Raw genomic sequence first — 19,689 nt, forward strand, 5'->3', positions numbered from 1 at the left:
TTTCAGTAGCTAGATGGATATTTTTTGTCCTATTGATTTATTATTGAGGTGGTTTTTTTATTTAGGATTTTGGCACTCTCAGTCCTCCATACTAAGTAGGCTGAATACAGATTTTCCTCCTCTTCGTTCATCTGTTCCCTCTGCATACACACAAACACAGATCTGACCACACCAAGACAAAAACACAATTTTATTATCAGTTATGTTCACTTGTGTCACAGTTCATTCTTTTACACACAGATGTTTACAGACGTGGTTTCTGAGAGAAACACTGCTGATCCGGGGAGCTGTGAGGCCCGGAGGCAGCCGGGATCCTCTGAGCTGTTTGTTCTTGTGTTCATCTTAAAAGACTTTATCACATGGCTGATTGCAGGACGTTGTGCAATCCTTCGGTTTTGGCTGAAAGTTGAATCAAAGTTCAGAAAACTTGAAGGAAAAAAACCTTTAAATGGCAAAATATATAGTGGTGTTTGCACATTTTCACAGGTGCTGCACATATTCTTACTTTCAGACTGAACTCGAGCTCGCTCAGCTTTACTTGTTGTCTGCTTCCTAAAGGAAAAATCTGCCCTAAAACAACATTTGGAGCTCAGCCTATCCTACAAAGCAAGTAACTTTAGGTTAAAGTTGGAGGTTTTCAGCAGTTCACTTCTACCATGAGTGCGCTGCCATGGTAACCTATGCTGCAGATATGAAATCACCACCTTCTGACCAATCAGTTCTCCTGGAAATCCGTCACCATTCCTAGAAGACCTCGGAGTGCAAACAGCAAGAGAGTCTCAAGTTTTTGTCTTTATCTGATGACCGTAAGTAAAAAATGGAAATTCTTGGAAGCAAATTTATTACTCGCCTTTCTGCCTGTTTGCTACAAACAATTCAGTCAACTTTATTGTTCTGAAAGCTTTAAGATAGTATGACAGGGCGGCTAAGCCATGCACACCTTAAAGGCTTGACCTTTTTGCCAGTTTGAATTTTTTTTCTATTTATTCTTTACTTGCTCTTAGAACATTAAACAGTGCAGGCTGCAAATGAAAGAATAAGGCTGAGACTGTGGTACGTGCATCCAAACAACTTAATTTAAAGGAATAACTAAATAATCTTCTGTCTTAATAGAACAGCTCTGAGTTTTCAGAATTTTACTACCATACGGCTCTTTTCTTCTCACACACTGCTGCTGTCATGTTTCCATCGGCATTTGCTGCCAGTACACCTGTGCATGTTCGCGAGTGGTCAAATCCTGGCTCTTTCATGTGAGCATACTCATACCTAGACTGATAAACCCCAGGATGACTTATCGAGACGATAGCCACCTAGCCTGATTAGGTTAAGTGAAGCTACATAAGGAAAAGATTGCTTCGTAGAAAAAGGCCCCAGAATTTTAATCCCATTTAGTGTTTCCATGTCACTACTGATTATTTGGGGGGCCTCTTTTACCCATTTTCCACCGGAAGCAGCCCTCAGATGTTTCCTCCTCAGCCCAAATTTCTGTTAGAAACCACAGACTGTATAGAAAATGGTCTGCAAGTGCCTTAAACCTGAATTTGTTTCAGCAGTCACCAGAGGGCGCTACCTGTGGTTTCACAAAGACAGGTCCTGTGAAATCATGGGCATGCTTCAGCTTTAACTTGTTTCTGGTGAAGAGCAGCCATTAGCCTTTTATAAATTTCAAAGACTATATTGGCAAATATGCAAAGAGCTCCAGGCTGATCACACTTGTGTGGGGTTGTGCTGGTCCACCTGGTTTTTCAAGGACTGACCATTGATTATGGATCAGATTAAGATTTATGGGGTTTCCAAACTCTTGAGTCAACATTTTAAGCTGTAAAATGCACAGACTATCACCAAACTGAAGCTGATATTTCAGGATACTTTTACTGTGGTCAGTCCTTAAAAAAGCAGATGGACCAGCAATAGCAACGGCTGATTTCAGAGTAGCTAAGTCCATCTTTTACACGGTCTAGAAACACTGGAATGAAGGGTACTCACACCAGTGACGATGTGGGCTGGTTCTCAAAGGCAGAAATGGCTTCACGTCAGTGGGAAACAGGTAACAAGTCACTGGCCCATTATTTCCACCGCAAACATTTTCCAAATCATTACAACGACAAAATGGGTCAAAATAACCGCTAAAGAGGAAGAAACCCCCTCACATGCTCGCTTCTGCAGGCCTGAATTTACATGTTCAAAAGGCTTTGCGGGAAAAACAGGAAACTTCCAGATGAAGAAGAAGTGGTGAGTCTGTTTGACGGAAAGTGACTGAAAAAGTGTACACATCTAACAGTGGAAGTGTGTGTGTGTGTGTGTATTCCCTTTAGTTTCCTCTCTAAATAACACACAAACTAAAAAAAAACCAAACAGTGCTAGAGCTCATCATGCTGATAAATGTTATACTCCTTCGCACTGATCACGCCATCTCTGTCGCCGTCGTTCTTGTAGAAGATATCGTCTATAAGCTTCTCGTAGAAAGGGTTGTCGCGCGGCTTCCCCCCTTTTTCATACTCCAGCTTCAAATATTCTTTCACCTGGAAACAGAGAAACACCTCAGAGTAAACTCTGAATTTTAATAACGCCGCCCTCACGCTGTGCCTGACAGGAAACGTATCACATATACAGTGGGGCAAAAAAGTATTTAGTCAGCCACCGATTGTGCAAGTTCCCCCACTTAAAATGATGACAGAGGTCAGTAATTTGCACCAGAGGTACACTTCAACTGTGAGAGACAGAATGTGAAAAAAAAATCCATGAATTCACATGGTAGGATTTGTAAAGAATTTATTCGTAAATCAGGGTGGAAAATAAGTATTTGGTCACCTCAAACAAGGAAATCTCTGGCTCTCACAGACCTGTAACGTCTTCTGTAAGAAGCTTTTCTGTCCCCCACTCGTTACCTGTATGAATGGCACCTGTTTGAACTCATCATCTGTATAAAAGACACCTGTCCACAGCCTCAAACAGTCAGACTCCAAACTCCGCCATGGCCAAGACCAAAGAGCTTTTGAAGGACACCAGGAAAAGTATTGTAGACCTGCACCAGACTGGGAAGAGTGAATCTACAATAGACAAGCAGCTTGGTGTGAAAAAATCAACTGTGGGAGCAATCATCAGAAAATGGAAGACATACAAGACCACTGATAATCTCCCTTGATCTGGGGCTCCACGCAAGATCTCATCCCGTGGGGTCAAAATGATCATGAGAACGGTGAGCAAAGATCCCAGAACCACACGGGGGGACCTGGTGAATGACCTGCAGAGAGCTGGGACCAAAGTAACAAAGGTCACCATCAGTAACACACTACAACGGCAGGGAATCAAATCCCGCAGTGCCAGACGTGTTCCGCTGCTGAAGCCAGTTCATGTCCAGGCCCGTCTGAAGTTTGCCAGAGAGCACATGGATGATACAGCAGAGGATTGGGAGAATGTCATGTGGTCAGATGAAACCAAAGTAGAACTTTTTGGTATAAACTCAACTCGTCGTGTTTGGAGGAAGAAGAATACTGAGTTGCATCCCAAGAACACCATACCTACTGTGAAGCATGGGGGTGGAAACATCATGCTATGGGGCTGTTTTTCTGCCAAGGGGACAGGACGACTGATCCGTGTTAAGGACAGAATGAATGGGGCCATGTATCGTGAGATTTTGAGCCAAAACCTCCTTCCATCAGTGAGAACTTTGAAGATGAAACGAGGCTGGGTCTTCCAACATGACAATGATCCAAAACACACCGCCCGGGCAACAAAGGAGTGGCTCCGTAAGAAGCATTTGAAAGTCCTGGAGTGGCCTAGCCAGTCTCCAGACCTCAACCCCATAGAAAATCTGTGGCGGGAGTTGAAAGTCCGTGTTGCTCGGCGACAGCCCCAAAACATCACTGCTCTCGAGAAGATCTGCATGGAGGAATGGACCAAAATACCAGCTACTGTGTGTGCAAACCTGGTAAAGACCTATAGTAAACGTTTGACCTCTGTTATTGCCAACAAAGGTTATGTTACAAAGTATTGAGTTGTATTTTTGTTATTGACCAAATACTTATTTTCCACCCTGATTTACGAATAAATTCTTTACAAATCCTACCATGTGGATTCATGGATTTTTTTTTCACATTCTGTCTCTCACAGTTGAAGTGTACCTCTGGTGCAAATTACTGACCTCTGTCATCATTTTAGGTGGGGGAACTTGCACAATCGGTGGCTGACTAAATACTTTTTTGCCCCACTGTATATATATGTTATAGAAACCTCAGCAGCTGGTTCTCCTGTTTTCTTTCAGTATTACCCATCCAGACAACATGCGTGCTAGAAGCTTCTTGGTACTGCAGTTAATAATTTAAAGATAAAATAGAGATAATGAGCATAATATGCAACCTTTATTCTTTATGAGGCGACTATATGTGAAGGAGTGGAAATATGCACTATGATAAACATGCAAGGTACATAATCTCAGGTAGGGCTGGTGAAAACAGGTTGATGTGTTACTGCACTGGCAGGATTATTAGTCAGATTATCAAGTTTGGGATAATTTAAATTTAAACCACGAGATCAGCCTCTGCAGAAGTAAAGACGCGGGTTTATTTTAAGAAAACCATCACTTTCTGTTCCAGAATCACATGACAGGAACAAGATTGTGTTTGTGAGTTTGCATGAAACTGGAGACTGCAGGAGATTAGCCGATTCTAACGTAACGGGACATTTCGCCACAGAATCACATATTTTTACGCTGGACTGTAGATTTATGGCTCTGCATAGACTGTCCTGGTGTGAGAACTCAGCTGGCTGCACTCACCAGCCACTTCATTAGGTACAGTTGTACTTCTTGATCTATCAAATCAATCACAGTTGCATGTAGGCACGTACACATGGGGAAGAAAGGTGATTTCAGTGACTTTTAATGTGGTATGAATGTTTCTGAGTGTTTCAGAAACTGCTGATCTGCTGGGATCTTCCCGTACAGCCATCTCCAAATAACCTTGTTAATGTCTTAATTACTTAATTTTAGGAACAAAGGTTTTTTGGCTGTTTTTTTTTTTTTGGTTGAACCCCAGTTTTTTGCCTTTAATGCCACACGTTTACCCACATACACCAGAGTGGTAGAGTCGTGTGCGAAAAGAGACCAACTAAGCACATTTCATGTAGAGCTGGATCCTGTTTTATTACATAACAATCATGTAGTTTGTTCTCTCAGTTTCATGACTGGTATTACAGAGAAACAAATTTGTAGGAAGGTATTTTCTATGCATGTTTAAGCTGCACGCACACAGATGGGCCAGGTGCTAATTTGTATCTCCTAATAACCCTGATTTTCAGCATAAAACAAGCCCATTCTGCTCGACTGCTTATCTGATTCTTAAGATATGATGACCCTGTTTCCAGGCTCTTGCCTTATTAATGTGCTGCAGTTTTTTGTCTTTTCACTTTTCTATTCAGTCATTTAGGACTGAAGGTGCATTCAGACCTGGAACTGAAGACTAATGTCCGGCTGAATAAGTGGAATTGGGATCATCTGTCATCGGATTACAGAGGACTTATTTTATGATAGAAAGCATGAGCTGAACCAACTGTGTCCTTGCTTTTATTGTAATTACCAGGTTATAAAATAAAGTTACCTCTGCCTTTGAGAGACTCTTGTCTTTATCGAGGTCCATCCTTCCAAAAGCCTCCATGGTGCGTGGTCCCTTGGACACAGAGAGGACCTCCACCTCAAAGACCACGGTGGCATTAGGAGGCACCGGACCTGTTTAAAACATCAACATTTTAAATGACCGATGATTCATTATCATTGAAGAAGTTTATCAGATTGGTGGCTCAGCTGCTGATTTCAGATTTTTGTGCTGAGTTGAATAAAACAGCAGATACCGACAGAGAAACATTAATCACTGAGTAACATGGTAGTGACTTTAATCAGTGCAAAATATAAAGGCATGGAAGTACGCAGTAGGTTTGGTGCATTGTTTGTACTATCAAGGAGAATAGGTGTGTGTTTAAAAATGTGATTTGAGAGCAAAACTATAGACGCTGCTCTGAAGCTTAAAGAAAAATATGTGTGTTGAAAATGTGAATCTAAAGGTTTACACAAGCCCCAAGAGACCAGAAGATTTTTTTAAACTGATCTTATGTAAAAATTCATGTACGGCTGCTTACGTCTGTTTTTACCCCATTAAATTACACAATGCAGAAAAAGTCTAAAGTGTCAAAACTGCAGTTCCCCTAATGTCAACTTGAAGCTCCAGCAGTGACTCAGTCTCCATACACTTCTATGTTAAAATGTCCAGACTTTACAGCAGAAACAAACACGTTTACATCCTGATACAAAATCTGCTTTGGTCTCCATAGCTAATTCCCCCTATGTCACAGCTCTGCAACACACAACTGCATCTTCAGCATGAGTAACTATGGACATTACAATCTGTTACAAAAGACACGATGTTAATGAAAGATGTGAGCATGATGGGACCAAGTATACTTGTGGAACTCCAGGATGGTAACTTCAGGCACAGGAAGCCCTGCTACTACCATTTACAGCAATATTAACCCAAACCTTATAACCTCTGGCTCCACCCACTAAATTACATTAAGGCTAAGTTTGTATTATGTGAGCCGTCGCCTCTAATAGTAATTATCTGACAAATAATATGGCTTGTGTTGTAGTACAATCTTCCTCTTCAGTGTTTACAAAGTGAAATTATGTTTGTTTGTTTTTCATCAGTCTGTTTAGTAGCTGTTTGGGAAAAATCATAAGTCCATGTCCATGTTTTTGACCCAAACGTTTTATGGTTACATATTATTCTGCAGTATCTTTAGATTTTCTCACCTTATGCTTTAGATTACAAACCATTTCTCTTTTATTGCCTAATAAAGACACAAAGGTACCTTGGAAAATGACTGCCATTGGTTAAAATCAAACAAGATAAAATATGCTTTATACGAGCAAGAGAGTAAAACAATATTAGATTGACATGCAGTTACTGTACAGAGAATAACAGAGGGTACAGAGAGAAGAATCGGTGAAGCTCTGTTTCAGTGTCTGTGGGTCATTATAAAGCCAACTAGTGCAGGGGGCAACTAAAACATGCACTCTAAGCAGAAGAAACATTTCTTTCACACCCAAAGGGTGAAATGCAACATCCCAGACTGAACACACCACTATCAGAGGACTGTAGTTAGTATTAATCAAAGAATCAACTATTACTCCTCCAAAAGTTCTCCAACACATACAAAGAAGAAACGAAGAGGAGACCTTTAAAGATCTTTGCATGCTTACAGGACATGCCATGTGGAGAAGAGTAGCAAACACTGCGAGGGATGTGATCTCCCTTCAGTTAAAGGGCTGTAAAAGAAGATAAGACAGCATGAAGGCAGACCTGCAACAATCAACTAATATCACACAAAACAGAGTTGAGAAAACACAGCATATGTATGTATGTAATGAATAATAAAAAAGACAGATGCTGCTGTAGCTCATTTTTGAAGCAAACACTAAGATTTTCTACTGATTTACTTAAACTTAATTTCTTCAACGCTTTCAAATCACTGAAACAAAGTCAACTTGCAGAAACTCAAAGCTCATGGAAAACATTTTTATTTACATCTCAGGACTTTTTAGTTATTTGTTTAAAGAGGTGTCCACATTTTTACACAAGTTGTACTTCTCAACCTCTGAAACAGTCATATAAAGGCCTCTATGGGTCTTCACAGTCACTGCTTAATGGATTATTGGACCCAACAGAAGCACACAGACAGAAAATAAAACAGGACCGAGAACTGAGCCCTGGGGAACACCACAACAGGAAATGATAGAAGCAACTTAAAACTCAGACTGCTGATAACCTTTTAAGGCCTTACCTTGAGTATAACTGAGTTTTCATGATAAAAACCTTAAAATCACATCCCCAACCTTGTGGGGAAATACATAATCAGCACACCTACCACCACCTAGATGTTTTTACCTTTGCCCTTTTCTCCAAATGCCAGGGTTGATGGGATGGTTAGTTTTCGCTTCTCTCCAGGACACATGCCCATCATCCCATCATCCAGTCCCTTAATGACTTGTCCCACACCCAAAACGAACCACTGAGGCTGTCCATCTTTGTCTGTACGACTGAAACAGAAATAAAAGCAGAGACAAAGAACATCAACAATCTTTGAATAAGTTTGACTAAACGTGCACTTTAATTTTGGTTGCTTTAAACTTAAAATGAGGAATGTTTCCAATCCCTTTACACTTTAACATACTTAAAGCTTAAATAGAGCTTCAGCATTTTAAACACACATTAAAGAGGACTTTAGGATTAAGTATGCATTCATTACTCACTCCAAATTAACATCGGACTAACACATAACTCTGTTTTCAAAGCACTGACCTGCAGTAAAACTGGGAACCATCTTTGGCGAGGAACCCATCGTAGTGAGCATTGATCAGATCTCCTCTCTTGCTCCTTTGGCTGCACTCCTCTGGTTTAAATAAAACTTCAGTCTCCACTTCTCCGTCCAGCTCCTCTTCAGCGGCCGAAACTGGCCGCAGACTCAGCCCTGCGGACACAAACAGGCACACTGTGCAGCTCAGTAACCTCCACATCATGCCGCTTTGCATTCGTGGCAACTTCTGAAGGTGACGTTTGAACACTGAGGAGGACGTATGAGACGTTGGGCCGAAATACCCTGAGTTCTGACTGCCAGGGGATCAACCTGGGTTGGAGAAACTGCGCATGCTTTTCCTGACAGACTATACCGAGGGCAGAAATGCTGCTCTCAAAAGGTACTGGAGCTGCAGAATTATTACGTAAATAAAAACAAACAAATAAATAATGTGATGTTAATTCTGCATCCGAAATCTTACATTAAAGCTGTATATTGCTGTATAAAACTACAGAATACGTGCTCATTGCAAAAGTGAGTGTTAGACACTTGATTCCCTGAATTTGCACATTTTGCTTAGTTTGCGCCTTTTCCCCGAATCCACTGAAATTTTGCCTGAAGAAAAGCAATGGCTCCACAGGCTCAATATGTATGATAATAATAATTATTTTATATAATAATTAAAATACTCAAAATCACAATCATTAATTAAAATCTAATTATATAAGTATAATTTTAGTCATAATTGCTAATATGTAATAATCATTATTATTTTGTTATTGTTATTAATATTATTATATTATTATTGCGTACAGCACAATAATAATAAACTGAAATGCACACATCATCATTATTATTATTTTTATTATTATTATTAGTAGTAGTAGTATATGCTTTTTTTTACACTGTGCCACAGTGTATCATCTTCTCTTTCAAATCAGCCCTCTGCATCTCCTCCTTCACAACATCCATGAATCTTCTCTTTGAGCTTCCTCTTTTCCTGCCTGGAGTCTCCACATTCTTCCTCCATGCTTCAAACTGCTCAGCCTGATCTGTACCTCTGATGTACTCATTTCTAATCCTGTCCAACCCGCTCAGTCACAGTGAAAACTTTAACATCACTGTCCTCATACTTGTCGTGCTCCACGCTCACATACTTCTTTGCCTCACGTCTGTAGAGGTCTTTTTTCTGCATGAAGTCATACTGCTGCTTGCAGATACTCAACCTTCTTATTAACATAGCTTGAATAACTATTTCCCATAACTTCATGGGAAATACTTGATCCTCTTCTAAGCTGCCCTCATGTCATCAACTTTATCCATCTGTAAGTCAACTTCCCTCTCTCCTGGACACCTTCAAACCTCCACAGATATGTCATCTGGACCAGCTACCTTTCCACTCTTCATCCTCTGCTAAGCTGCCCTCACATCCTCCTCACTAATCTTCTGCACTTCCTGATTCACAAACTGTCTTCCTCTCTCATTTTCTTCATTCACCATCTCCTCAAAGTACTCCTTCCATCATCTCAGCACACTCTCGTCACTCATTAGTAGATTTCTGTTAGGATTAATTACCCTAACCTGCTGCACGTCCTCTCCAGCTTCATATCCCCTGCCAATCACTACAAATCCTTTTCTCGCTCCTTAGCGTCCAGCCTGACATACAACTCATTATACGCCTTTTCCTTCGAATTCTCTCTTGTACTTTTTCATTCAACCACCAAGTCTCCTTTAATGATAATAACAACTACAAAACCACCATCACCAACAATAATAATAATAATAATGATAATGATACGGAATAATAAGGAATGAATGAATCTAATAACATTCTAATAAACCCGGTAAAAGCAGCGTAATTAAGCCACCTTTTCTCTGTAAACATGTTGTAAAAACATAGTCATATATTGATAGGTCATATATCCGATGGCGCAGTTTTAAAAAAAAAAACACAGAAGAAGAATTGATAGGGTACGTCATAATTACTTAACTGTATTTCCACCAATAAAAAGCTATGGGGCGTGGCTGTTCCGCTCTATATACTTGTGGAAGCCGGTGTCTGTGAGTCATCGCCGCTCGGACAGACAACTTGCTTCGAATCGCTATTCAGAAGCCTCGCAGATTCTCTCGGATTTATTAGGAATCACGAATTTCTCTCTCATTGCCCGACAGGATTGAGATGTTACATTTTAGGTCCTCGACAGTGCTGAAGGAGTTGTTTGAAGCCACCCTCAAGCGTCCCTTTCCCGTCTACCGAGAGAAGACCTGGTTGCCGACAGGCTCCCGCTGCTTCTGCTGCCTCGGCGCCACCTCCGTTGATGCCAGAGCCACATCTGCTCCTCTGAAGCTCCTGAATGCCGCCGCGCACCGCCCGGCTCTCCGCACCGCGCCCCGCGCCGCCTCTCTCCGCTCCTACTGCGTGAAAACCGAAGCCGAGGAGGTAGAGGAGCAGCTGAAGAAGGATGGAGCCGGCGGCGAAGCGAACAGCGACAAGTAGGTTTCAGTAAAATACTTCTAGAAGATCTCCGGGTTGCCCGCTGCCATGCCATGACGTCGCATCTGGCGTCTGTGCGTGACGCGATCGGATGCTGCGACCGCTAACCGACGCGAACACTTTTTAATGACCGCATTAAATGTCCCTTTATTTAAAATGTAAATGTTTACTTATTTTTTAAATGTGATTTTTACAGGTTTAACCCTTCATTTAAGATTTTAAATAAACCGTAATAAATAAAAAAAATAAGCTAGCTTGTAGCCTGTGTGGGACATCAGTGGCTCTCGGGCCATGTGCGACGTGTTCGCTCCACCGGCTTCGTTAAAGGTGGCGATAAAAAATGTTCACGTCTTCAAATACTCCGCATCAGGGCACTTCCGCTCTACCGGGATTTTGAGTTGACCACGCCAATCTGTAAGTGTTGTCCTGTTAGCTGCCTGCCCCAGAGGAGATAATACTCAGCGGGGGCCAACAGTTGTGAAAGTGAAACAGCAGCAGGCCGTGAAGCAGAGGGTAAAAAGGTCCACACCGAGGCTTCAGGAGACCGGGTTCAGCTTCTCACTGAGCTACGATCATCCACATGCACGTGTTTTTATTTTAGTTTCGCTCGCTGCGACAAGGAGTGCTGCTGTTCTGGGGAGGAAGCAGAGCAGGTTCTAGTGGTTTCTACTGTGACCTTCACTAAGGAGGTCACATTTGGAGCGTTGCTGCTGCTGCTGCTCCACAGGTTATTTATGTTGAACTTAACAGACTCGATCAACTCCCTGTAGAAAACAAAACAACAAGAACAACAACAACAAAACATGTATTTTAACATAAAACCATTACAGCATTGAATGAAGGACACATTATGCTGTTTATATTTATCCACATCCACTTAATGACGCATTACAATAGTCCTGCCATTTTTTTTCAGTTGATGGGCCTAGTTTTAGCGGACTATATCAAGTAGAAATAAAACCGTATCATTTAAAAATTAGATCTGCATTATGATTTTAGGATGGCTGTGACTCTAATAGGGCACAAAGCCTTCACTTCTGAGTATTGTAGGAAAGAAGAAAAGGTAATTTTAGTCATTTAAAAATGGGAAATACTGTAAAGTTTAAACATATTTCACCTCAAATAAAGTACAAAAGAAATATTTTGTTTAAAAATTGGAATTACTAATGACGTCTCTGCAGTTTTCACTAGTTTGGACTTCCTTGTGTTGCCATATGTTTGACCTTACACAATACCAATGCCACAATTTACAAACTGATGAGAAATGCAGGAATTTTTGGTGTCTTTGGTAAAAATTCACAAGTTTTCCTACTAAGTAGCAGCCCTGCAGCTGTCATCAGATAAAAAAATGAAATCCTAATGATTGAGTCTTTTTTGGGGGGTTAAATCCACATCTGTGGCAGCCTCCAGCTGCCTGCCTGCAGCCACGTCGTTCCTTTTGCAGCGAGCTGGAAAAAATTCATGAGATATTTCCTGACCTCGAAATGAAGACTCACATGGACAGGGTGGCGTCACCACAGAGATGTACGATATTGGTTTTTGCTTTGCTAATGCACATGTTGCACTCCCAAGACACTCTTCACATAATCCCTCAGGGTCAGCAGGTTTCCTGTCTGAAATAATGAAGCTTAATGAAAGCAACACAACATGCAGTTATTGCTCTAGCTTGTAGTCTTTGTTTCTCAGTGCTTTAGATAAGAGTAGGTACAGCTACTGCAGGAAACCCATCAGGGAACCCGTATCTAACACAGGCTGATGTGTTTCCTGGAGTAGCTGGTCAAACCAAGCTGTCATCACATGAAGAGTGGCTGAGATGTGGATATTTTTAGACTTGATGTCAGTATGTGATGGAGACTATCTCAGTATTTTCTATGAAATCAAGTGTGATATGTTTATTAAAACAGTGTGATTAATAAATAAAGCAAAAAAATATAATTATTTGGTAGTGATAAGGTTTTACAGTATATCACAGCATTACTGCATGACTGAGACATTGCAGATGAAATCATCATTATATACAGTCATTAAATATTTGGCACGGGTGCGTTCACACCGAAGGTGAAGCAGGATTTCTCCTTCTGTTATTTGCATGAGTACAGCAGGGTTGCATACCCACGAATATTCAGCCAGTGAGGTAAGGAGGAAAAGCTAAGTCAGGCTGCAGTTGCACATCTTAAAAAGTCCTGTAATCGCACACTTTTCTCTGAAACCTCTTTTATTCCTGTCAATAGAAAACTGAAATTGAACCAGTCTGCTCCACCAGTCCTCCGGCTGCATCCGTAAGCCCCGCCCTCAGTGAAATGAAGCCACGAAATGAAGCAAAACAAGTCAAACTGTCTTAAAGTAGATGGCCAGCAGCTGCCTGATCTGAGCCTGTAGCTGCAGAAGCTTCACGTGATGGCAGCATCCATGTAAAACAATGGGTTAAATATTAATTGCATTTACCGGAGGTCTGGTTAGGTGTTACTCTGATTTTTGATGTTGGCAGATATATGAGCACTATGGTGTGTCTACTCTTGTGTGACTGGGTGTCCAGAGGGCAGCCGTCATTGCTAAAGCACTCCTGATGAAGCAGAGCACAGAAAGAAGACTACTCTTCAGCTCTTGTTTCCAGGAAGCTCTTGCATGCACTGGTGAGCAGTCATCCAATTGCAGATGGACTGAGCCATCTGTCCGTGAGGATTTTTACAGGGACAAATGCAGACAAACAAGGTGTTCAAGGCAGTATTCAGCCCTTACCCATCTACTGGTTAAACACCGTCTGGTGGATTTGCTCATTTAGTTCAGCTCATGTTTGCTGCTGACAACTGTAAGACTCGGGCACTTAAACCACTGGACTCTGTGAAATGGGGCTTGTTCATTCAGTCATCTGTGGACCAGTCCAAGGGTTTCAATAGGGCTTGACACTGCTGTCAGTTTTTCTGCTTAAGTTAGCTTTGAGTAAAGTAAAGATTCAGCCTTTATCTACTTCCTGCTGCTTTAAACTACAAGGTGAACCTGGAGTACTTGGAAAAGTGTATGAACAGAGACTTCAGGTGGCTGCTATCCAAACAAACCTGAGACTCCTGCATGTGCAGCCAGCACTGCAGTTCCTCTGATGTCCACTTGAGGCTCCAGCAGTAAATCAGTCCCCACAGACTCCCAATGTTGAAGTGTTTACAGCAGAAGTCCTGATGCTCTCTGTGGAGGTTACTATGTAGTACTATTTGACAGGTTTCTCTGTGGGAAGGATTTAGCTTTACTGCAGTTGTACACAAATACAAATACACACCACCAAATGACAATGGAAATCTGCACGAAACAAAGAGTTAAATATGGTACAACCAGAATTTTAAACTCATGATCTAAGATGACTTAAAACATCCAGAAGCAGGTTTAGGTAGAAGTAACTGCTTCCTCCTTTATTGATTAGCATTATCAGTGATATCAGCTCTTAAAGATAAAGTTGAGAGGCTTGTGTCAGTTATGTGAGCTTGATTGAAAGCATCCTTATGTTCAATAATTCAGTCTGGTATGGTAACCTGACTGGGGGAATTAAGAACAAACTGAACAGGATTGTTAGAGCTGCTGGAAAAATTACTGGTTGACAACAAATTTCATTGGTTAAGCTGCATCATCAGGCTGTTTTAAGGAAAGCCCAGCCTATTTTTGATGACCATGAACACCCTCTTCATTCTGAATTTGAATTAATCGCCTCAGGATAATGGTTCAGGACACTTTTAGCTAGTAAAAAGGTGTATAAGGGATCATTTATGCCAATAGCGATAATTAGATGCTGTGATGTATATTGAACACTAATGTTGAAACTCGAGAAACCAATGAGCGGCGTAACAGTGGCTAGATCCATGTCGATGTCCAGTCTGTGGTCACATCCTGTTTAAACCTCTTCTGTGATGGATGCTCTGGTAGATGACTTGAGAATCCCAAGTGGAGATTTATTAGTTTTGATAAATGAATGAATTCAAAAGTTAAATGGGCCTCATCATGACTAATGAACCCACACTGATGTGTGGAGTTTAATTACATGAAGCCGCCCTCGTGTTTTCTGCCGGCTCTGCACAAAATGCCGCCATGTGGCTGCTGCAAGTTTCAGAGCAGAAAGATCTCAGTGCAAACCCCTCCTCCACAGAGTCTGAATGACTGCTCAGCAGCGTGAAATACATCAGAGGGCAGGTTGTGCTTAAGAGTGTCTCAGATTAGCACATGTGAAAGTGGAGACTTTATCTTAGATGCATATCGCATGCAAGTTTCCTTTCGACTGTGTGCTGTTCTTATTGTTGCTGTGCGTGCAGAGGCAGATGTCGGGTCAATAAATCTCTTGAATCATGCATGCCCGACTGACGGCATTTCAGTCGATCTGGGTGTGTTTGCACACGTTTGGCTGTCGTTACCTCGGCTGAATGTGGAGTGTTTACTCTGTGGAGAACAGGAAGAGATGAGAGGAAGGCAGGGAGGAGCGCAGGGTGAATCCTGGGATTTTAAATGGTGATGTGGCTGTTGGCAGAGCTAAATCTAGTCTGTGCAGTGCAAAGTTTTGGTGGCTCATTTATTTATTTCCAGGTTAAATTTGTTGGTGTCTTGAAAAAAATCCAGATGTTTGAATGCTTCTCTGTGCCGAGCTAACTTTTCTCCTCTGCTGCGGTGTCATCCCGGCGTGTGAACGAGCCACAGTGTTGGTTTTATTAATCCAAGAGCCTCCGAGGGCTGGACGGGACCAAAGACGGGAGAATTCCTGGAATTTAGGTCTGATCCAGACACAACCACCAAACCTGTGTGCAGCGGTCACGTAGTTTGGGGGTTTATGTAATTATAGATGCTTCTATTGCAACATTATTTAAGTGGAGACAGTGTACACTGTTTAATGCATTAGCTCAATTCAGTGAATAAGGAAAAAGTATAAATGTGCATGGACTTAACCGTTGCACCAGAATATGGCAGCACATACACACAAGGACACACTCACCAGACAGTTTATTAGATGCACCTTGTTAAAACTGAATTTGCCCACTTTTGCCCTCAGATATAATTTCACAAGATCACAGCACAAATTCAACAAGTTGCTGGAAACATTGCTCAGGAATTTTGCTGAGCAATGTTGCTGCATATTCATGATGTCAGTCTGCCATTCCATCACATCCCAAATATGCTCTATTGGATTGAGCTGTACCAAATATTCCTCTAAAGCTCGTCTTCTCTTCCTTCCAAAACCATTTAAGATAAGATAAGAAGAACTTAATTTATCCCGAGGGAAATTCTTTTGTCATACACATGCACAATGCAGCAAGAGAGACAGGAAGAGAGTAATAAGATATACAATATGTACAATAGAATACAAGTATACAGTAATATGCATTAGGATAGTGCAAAATATAATATCGAATAACTGTAGCAAGTAACAGTATAACTATATCCTGAAAAATAAATAGCTTAGCTATCAGTGCAGGTGATTGTAAAAGTGACATAGTTTTGTGCAAATAGATACAAGAGTAGCAGCATATGATGGGGAGATGAAACAAACATTCAATGAAAAAACTGTTGGGTGATATTGCACGGTCTGAATGGGAACAGAATAGCTTGTTATTAATCTTCAGGAAAATCACCTACAGAGTGAGGAAGAGTTGTATAATTTTATTGCCTCCGGTACAAAGGATTTTCTGTGGCCGTCAGTTCTGCATTTCAGGGCAATGAGTCTTTTGCTGCGTGTGCTCCGATGATCCATCATGGAGGCGTGCATGGGGTGGGAGGGGTTGTCCATGATACAAAGAAGCCTTTTTAGCATTCTCCTCTCGGACACCTCCTCTAGGTTCTCCAGTCTGACACCCAGGACAGAACCAGCCTTTTTAATCAGTTTGTTCAGCCTGTTGGCATCGGCTGTCTTCACCCCACTGCCCCAGCACAGCTGCAAAGAACACAACACTCTCTACCACAGAGTGATAGAACATTGTCAGCATTTTCCTACAAACATTAAAGGACCCGCCAAAATAGGAAAGTAATTTTCAACTGTAGAGAGCATGTTAGACAGGCTGCCATCCGAGACGGCGCCGGAAGTATCAATTTAAACTTTGTCTCCGATACAAACAGTCATATTGTTTATAGTACATCTGTCATCTCATCTCCTCATGAATCATCATCATTGCTGTTTCATTTACATCTATAAAAGGATAGACTCAGTAATGTGGCGTTTTATAAAGAGTAAAGCCGTTTTTCGGATTTACTGTATAAACAAACACACACACCTTTTGTCACTAACGCTTGGCCTGCTTATTTCTATTAGATCCGTCACTAATGTGTAAATGGCTGTATCAACAGCCAAAGATAAGCTCTGTGTTTACACTGGCTTGAAAAGTGAGAATACGGTATAGTGTGGTTTGTGTTAAAGGGCGATTCTGCTGTGTGTCAACGACCCTGAGAGGCTGCAGTTACTTTATATCAGAGCTCGTGTGTAAAGTGCTTTTAGGTGACGATACTGCTTTGGGGACTTAATCATTGCCTCCTTTCTGTCTTTTCTTTCTATCCCAGGAGAAGAAACGCAGGGATTCTCCCGAGTTTGGAGGATTTGCTTTTCTACACAGTGGCCGAAGGTCAAGAGACGATTCCTGCTCACAAATTTCTCACAGTAAGTCCTTCAGATTCAGTTTGGTCACATACATTCAGAGTTATTATGGTGCACTGCAACTGGGTGTTAGGAGACATGTTACTTAATTGAAATAAATAAATTAAAACATAAAAACTAGAAACCTGCTGGTTGGCTGTAAACTTACATTTTTCACTCCCAGAATTCATGTGAATATTTCATCCAAACAGTTTTGACTTCTGTGTTAAAAATGTGAAAATATTCACCAAAACTTCTTTGTTTAATTAATTTTAGGCACTGAAAGCCACGGGGCTTCGTTCCGGAGATCCCCGACTGAAGGAGTGCATGGAAACACTGAAAGAAACTCTAAAGAAGACTTCAGATGGTGTTACACTGGACAGGCACCTTTTCAAGAAGTGAGGCTGCTCGTTATGGTGTTATTTATTTTTTATCTCCACCTTTTTCTTCATTTTTTCAAGGAAACTGCACTGACAGCAGCCTCAAAAAGCATTCAGCACATATTGATGGTCGTGTGTTATTAATAAGCAAATTCAAGTATTTGAATTTCCTTATTATATGAGTACAAAAATATATTCATCAAGTGTGAAGTAGGCAGTTGATTGTGCAGAATTAGTTTAGCTTTTCATTCACAGGGCCTGCTCGATCAGTTATTTAACGCTATTAGTTACTCACTATAAAGCATTCATTTTTCTTCTTTTCTTTTTTTTTAAAAAAAAAGGATTTCCTTAAAATTAACATATTTAGCAATATTTTGCTGCAGTGAGTGAAAGCCTTCATTTCATTGTAGCATGAGTGAAGATTACGTTTTCTCCGGCTTTCAGGAGGGGTGAAAGCACACCGCTGTAAATAAGGTGGTGCGCTTGATTTGTAACCCAAAGTGAACAGAATGTGAAATTGTGACTGTTTTCTTTGGTCTTTCTAATTGTCAGCCAGAAATTACTGAACATTTTCTTCATGCTTGCAAGCAGCATTAGAAAAACAAGGGAGTTTTTCATTCTCATTTTCGAGTGAGCTACTGTCACCGATGACATATTACCTACTTCAAAGTAGGAATATATTGAAAGAAGGCGCCAGGAGCAGCAATAACAGTGACACAGCACAAGTAAAATGTGAGCACAAAAGTAGCACAGGCAGTGTTTTCCCTGGAAATTTTAAGTAAAAGTAAAAAATAACTGCTTAACAATAACTGAAATAACTTAACCCTTTAACTCGTCAGGTGCTACACAACATTGTCACATAGTGAAAGTGAAAATATTTTCTATCAGGGACAGTTTATTTTGGGTTGAGCTTTTTCAAATTCAAATCAAATTCAAATTTTATTTGTCACGTACACAGTCATACACAGTACGATATGTAGTGAAATGCTTGGACAACTGCTCGTGACCTAAAGAAAACAAAAAAAGGAAAGGCTATGAATAAGATAGGAAATAAATATGAAAAATTAAAAAGGGTAAATTTAACTAGGAAGGAATAAAATATAAATTAAGGTTAAAAATGAAATAACTGTACAACACAAATTAGAATGAAGGGTAAATTTAACTGGGAAAGAATAAGATAAAATATATAAATTAAAGTTGAAAATAAAATAACTGTACAACAAAATACACAATACACAATATAGAACTATATAAGAATGTATGAAGAAATCTAAATATAAATAAATATATACACAATAACAGCAGCTGTACAAGTATTAACTGGAAATGAAGAATATAGTGACCAGTGTTGTGCAAAAACAATGTCCAGAAAGTCCAGTGTGTGTGTAAGAACCATATGTGTGGGTCAGTACTGTGTGGTGGTGTGATTGAGAGACCGTATCGCCTGCGGGAAGAAGCTCCTCCTCAGTCTCTCTGTGTTGGTCTTCAGGGAGCGGAATCGCTTTCCTGACCTCAGCAGAGAGAACAGTCTGTTGTTGGGATGGCTGAGGTCCTTCACGATCTTCCTGGCCTTGGTCCAGCACCGCCTGCTGTAGATTGAGTGCAGGTCAGGGAGCTCGGAGCGGATGGTGCGCTCAGCTGACCGCACAACCCTCTGTAGAGCTCGTCTGTCCTGCATGGTGCTGTTCCCGAACCAGGTTAAGATGTTTCCCGCCAGGATGCTCTCTATGGTGCACGAGTAAAAGTTCCTGAGCACCTTGGAGGGCAGTTGGAAGTCTCTCAAGCGTCTGAGGTGGTAGAGACGCTGTCGGGCCTTTTTCACCACGGTGTTGATGTGACAGGACCATGACAGGTCCTGCGTGATGTGAACTCCGAGG

The 19,689-nt window shown here is 41.1% G+C and overlaps 2 protein-coding genes across 4 annotated transcripts in view; one reads left to right on the forward strand and one right to left on the reverse strand.

Moving 5' to 3' along the window:
• Nucleotides 1–171: 171 nt before the first annotated feature.
• fkbp7 (FKBP prolyl isomerase 7) lies at nucleotides 172–8,615 on the reverse strand. Its single transcript, XM_085384999.1, has 4 exons — nucleotides 8,352–8,615; nucleotides 7,938–8,089; nucleotides 5,598–5,725; nucleotides 172–2,522 (listed from the first exon to the last, which is right to left on the reverse strand). The coding sequence occupies exons 1-4, from the start codon at nucleotides 8,579–8,581 to the stop codon at nucleotides 2,361–2,363; spliced, it is 672 nt and encodes a 223-aa protein (XP_085241125.1). The 5' UTR covers nucleotides 8,582–8,615; the 3' UTR covers nucleotides 172–2,360.
• A 1,670-nt stretch (nucleotides 8,616–10,285) lies between these two features.
• LOC146651519 (glutaminase kidney isoform, mitochondrial-like) overlaps nucleotides 10,286–19,689 on the forward strand; it is a 40,456-nt gene continuing 31,052 nt past the window's right edge. Inside the window, exons 1-3 of one of the 3 annotated variants that reach the window (XM_085384996.1) lie at nucleotides 10,286–10,839; nucleotides 17,360–17,456; nucleotides 17,709–17,830. In XM_085384996.1, the coding sequence (XP_085241122.1) occupies nucleotides 10,526–10,839; nucleotides 17,360–17,456; nucleotides 17,709–17,830 (533 nt within the window). In that variant the 5' untranslated portion in view covers nucleotides 10,286–10,525. The remainder of the gene's footprint in view (nucleotides 10,840–17,359; nucleotides 17,457–17,708; nucleotides 17,831–19,689) is intronic. The other 2 variants (XM_085384998.1, XM_085384997.1) reach the window with 2 other exon arrangements.

This window comes from Rhamphochromis longiceps, linkage group LG16, assembly GCF_057381845.1.
Source record: "Rhamphochromis longiceps isolate RC_006_pf linkage group LG16, R_longiceps_female_GT1.1, whole genome shotgun sequence".
Taxonomy (NCBI): domain Eukaryota; kingdom Metazoa; phylum Chordata; class Actinopteri; order Cichliformes; family Cichlidae; genus Rhamphochromis; species Rhamphochromis longiceps.

What these genes read in the sequence shown, in the direction of transcription:
- fkbp7 (XM_085384999.1), bottom strand. Translation starts at nt 8,581, where the DNA reads ATGCAAAGCGGCATGATGTGGAGGTTACTGAGCTGCACAGTGTGCCTG. An exon ending in GGTTCCCAGTTTTACTGCAG is followed by an intron (nt 8,090 to 8,351) that starts GTCAGTGCTTTG and finishes TTTCTGTTTCAG; the next exon opens with TCGTACAGACAAAGATGGAC. An exon ending in AGAGTCTCTCAAAGGCAGAG is followed by an intron (nt 2,523 to 5,597) that starts GTAACTTTATTT and finishes CTCTGTTTCCAG; the next exon opens with GTGAAAGAATATTTGAAGCT.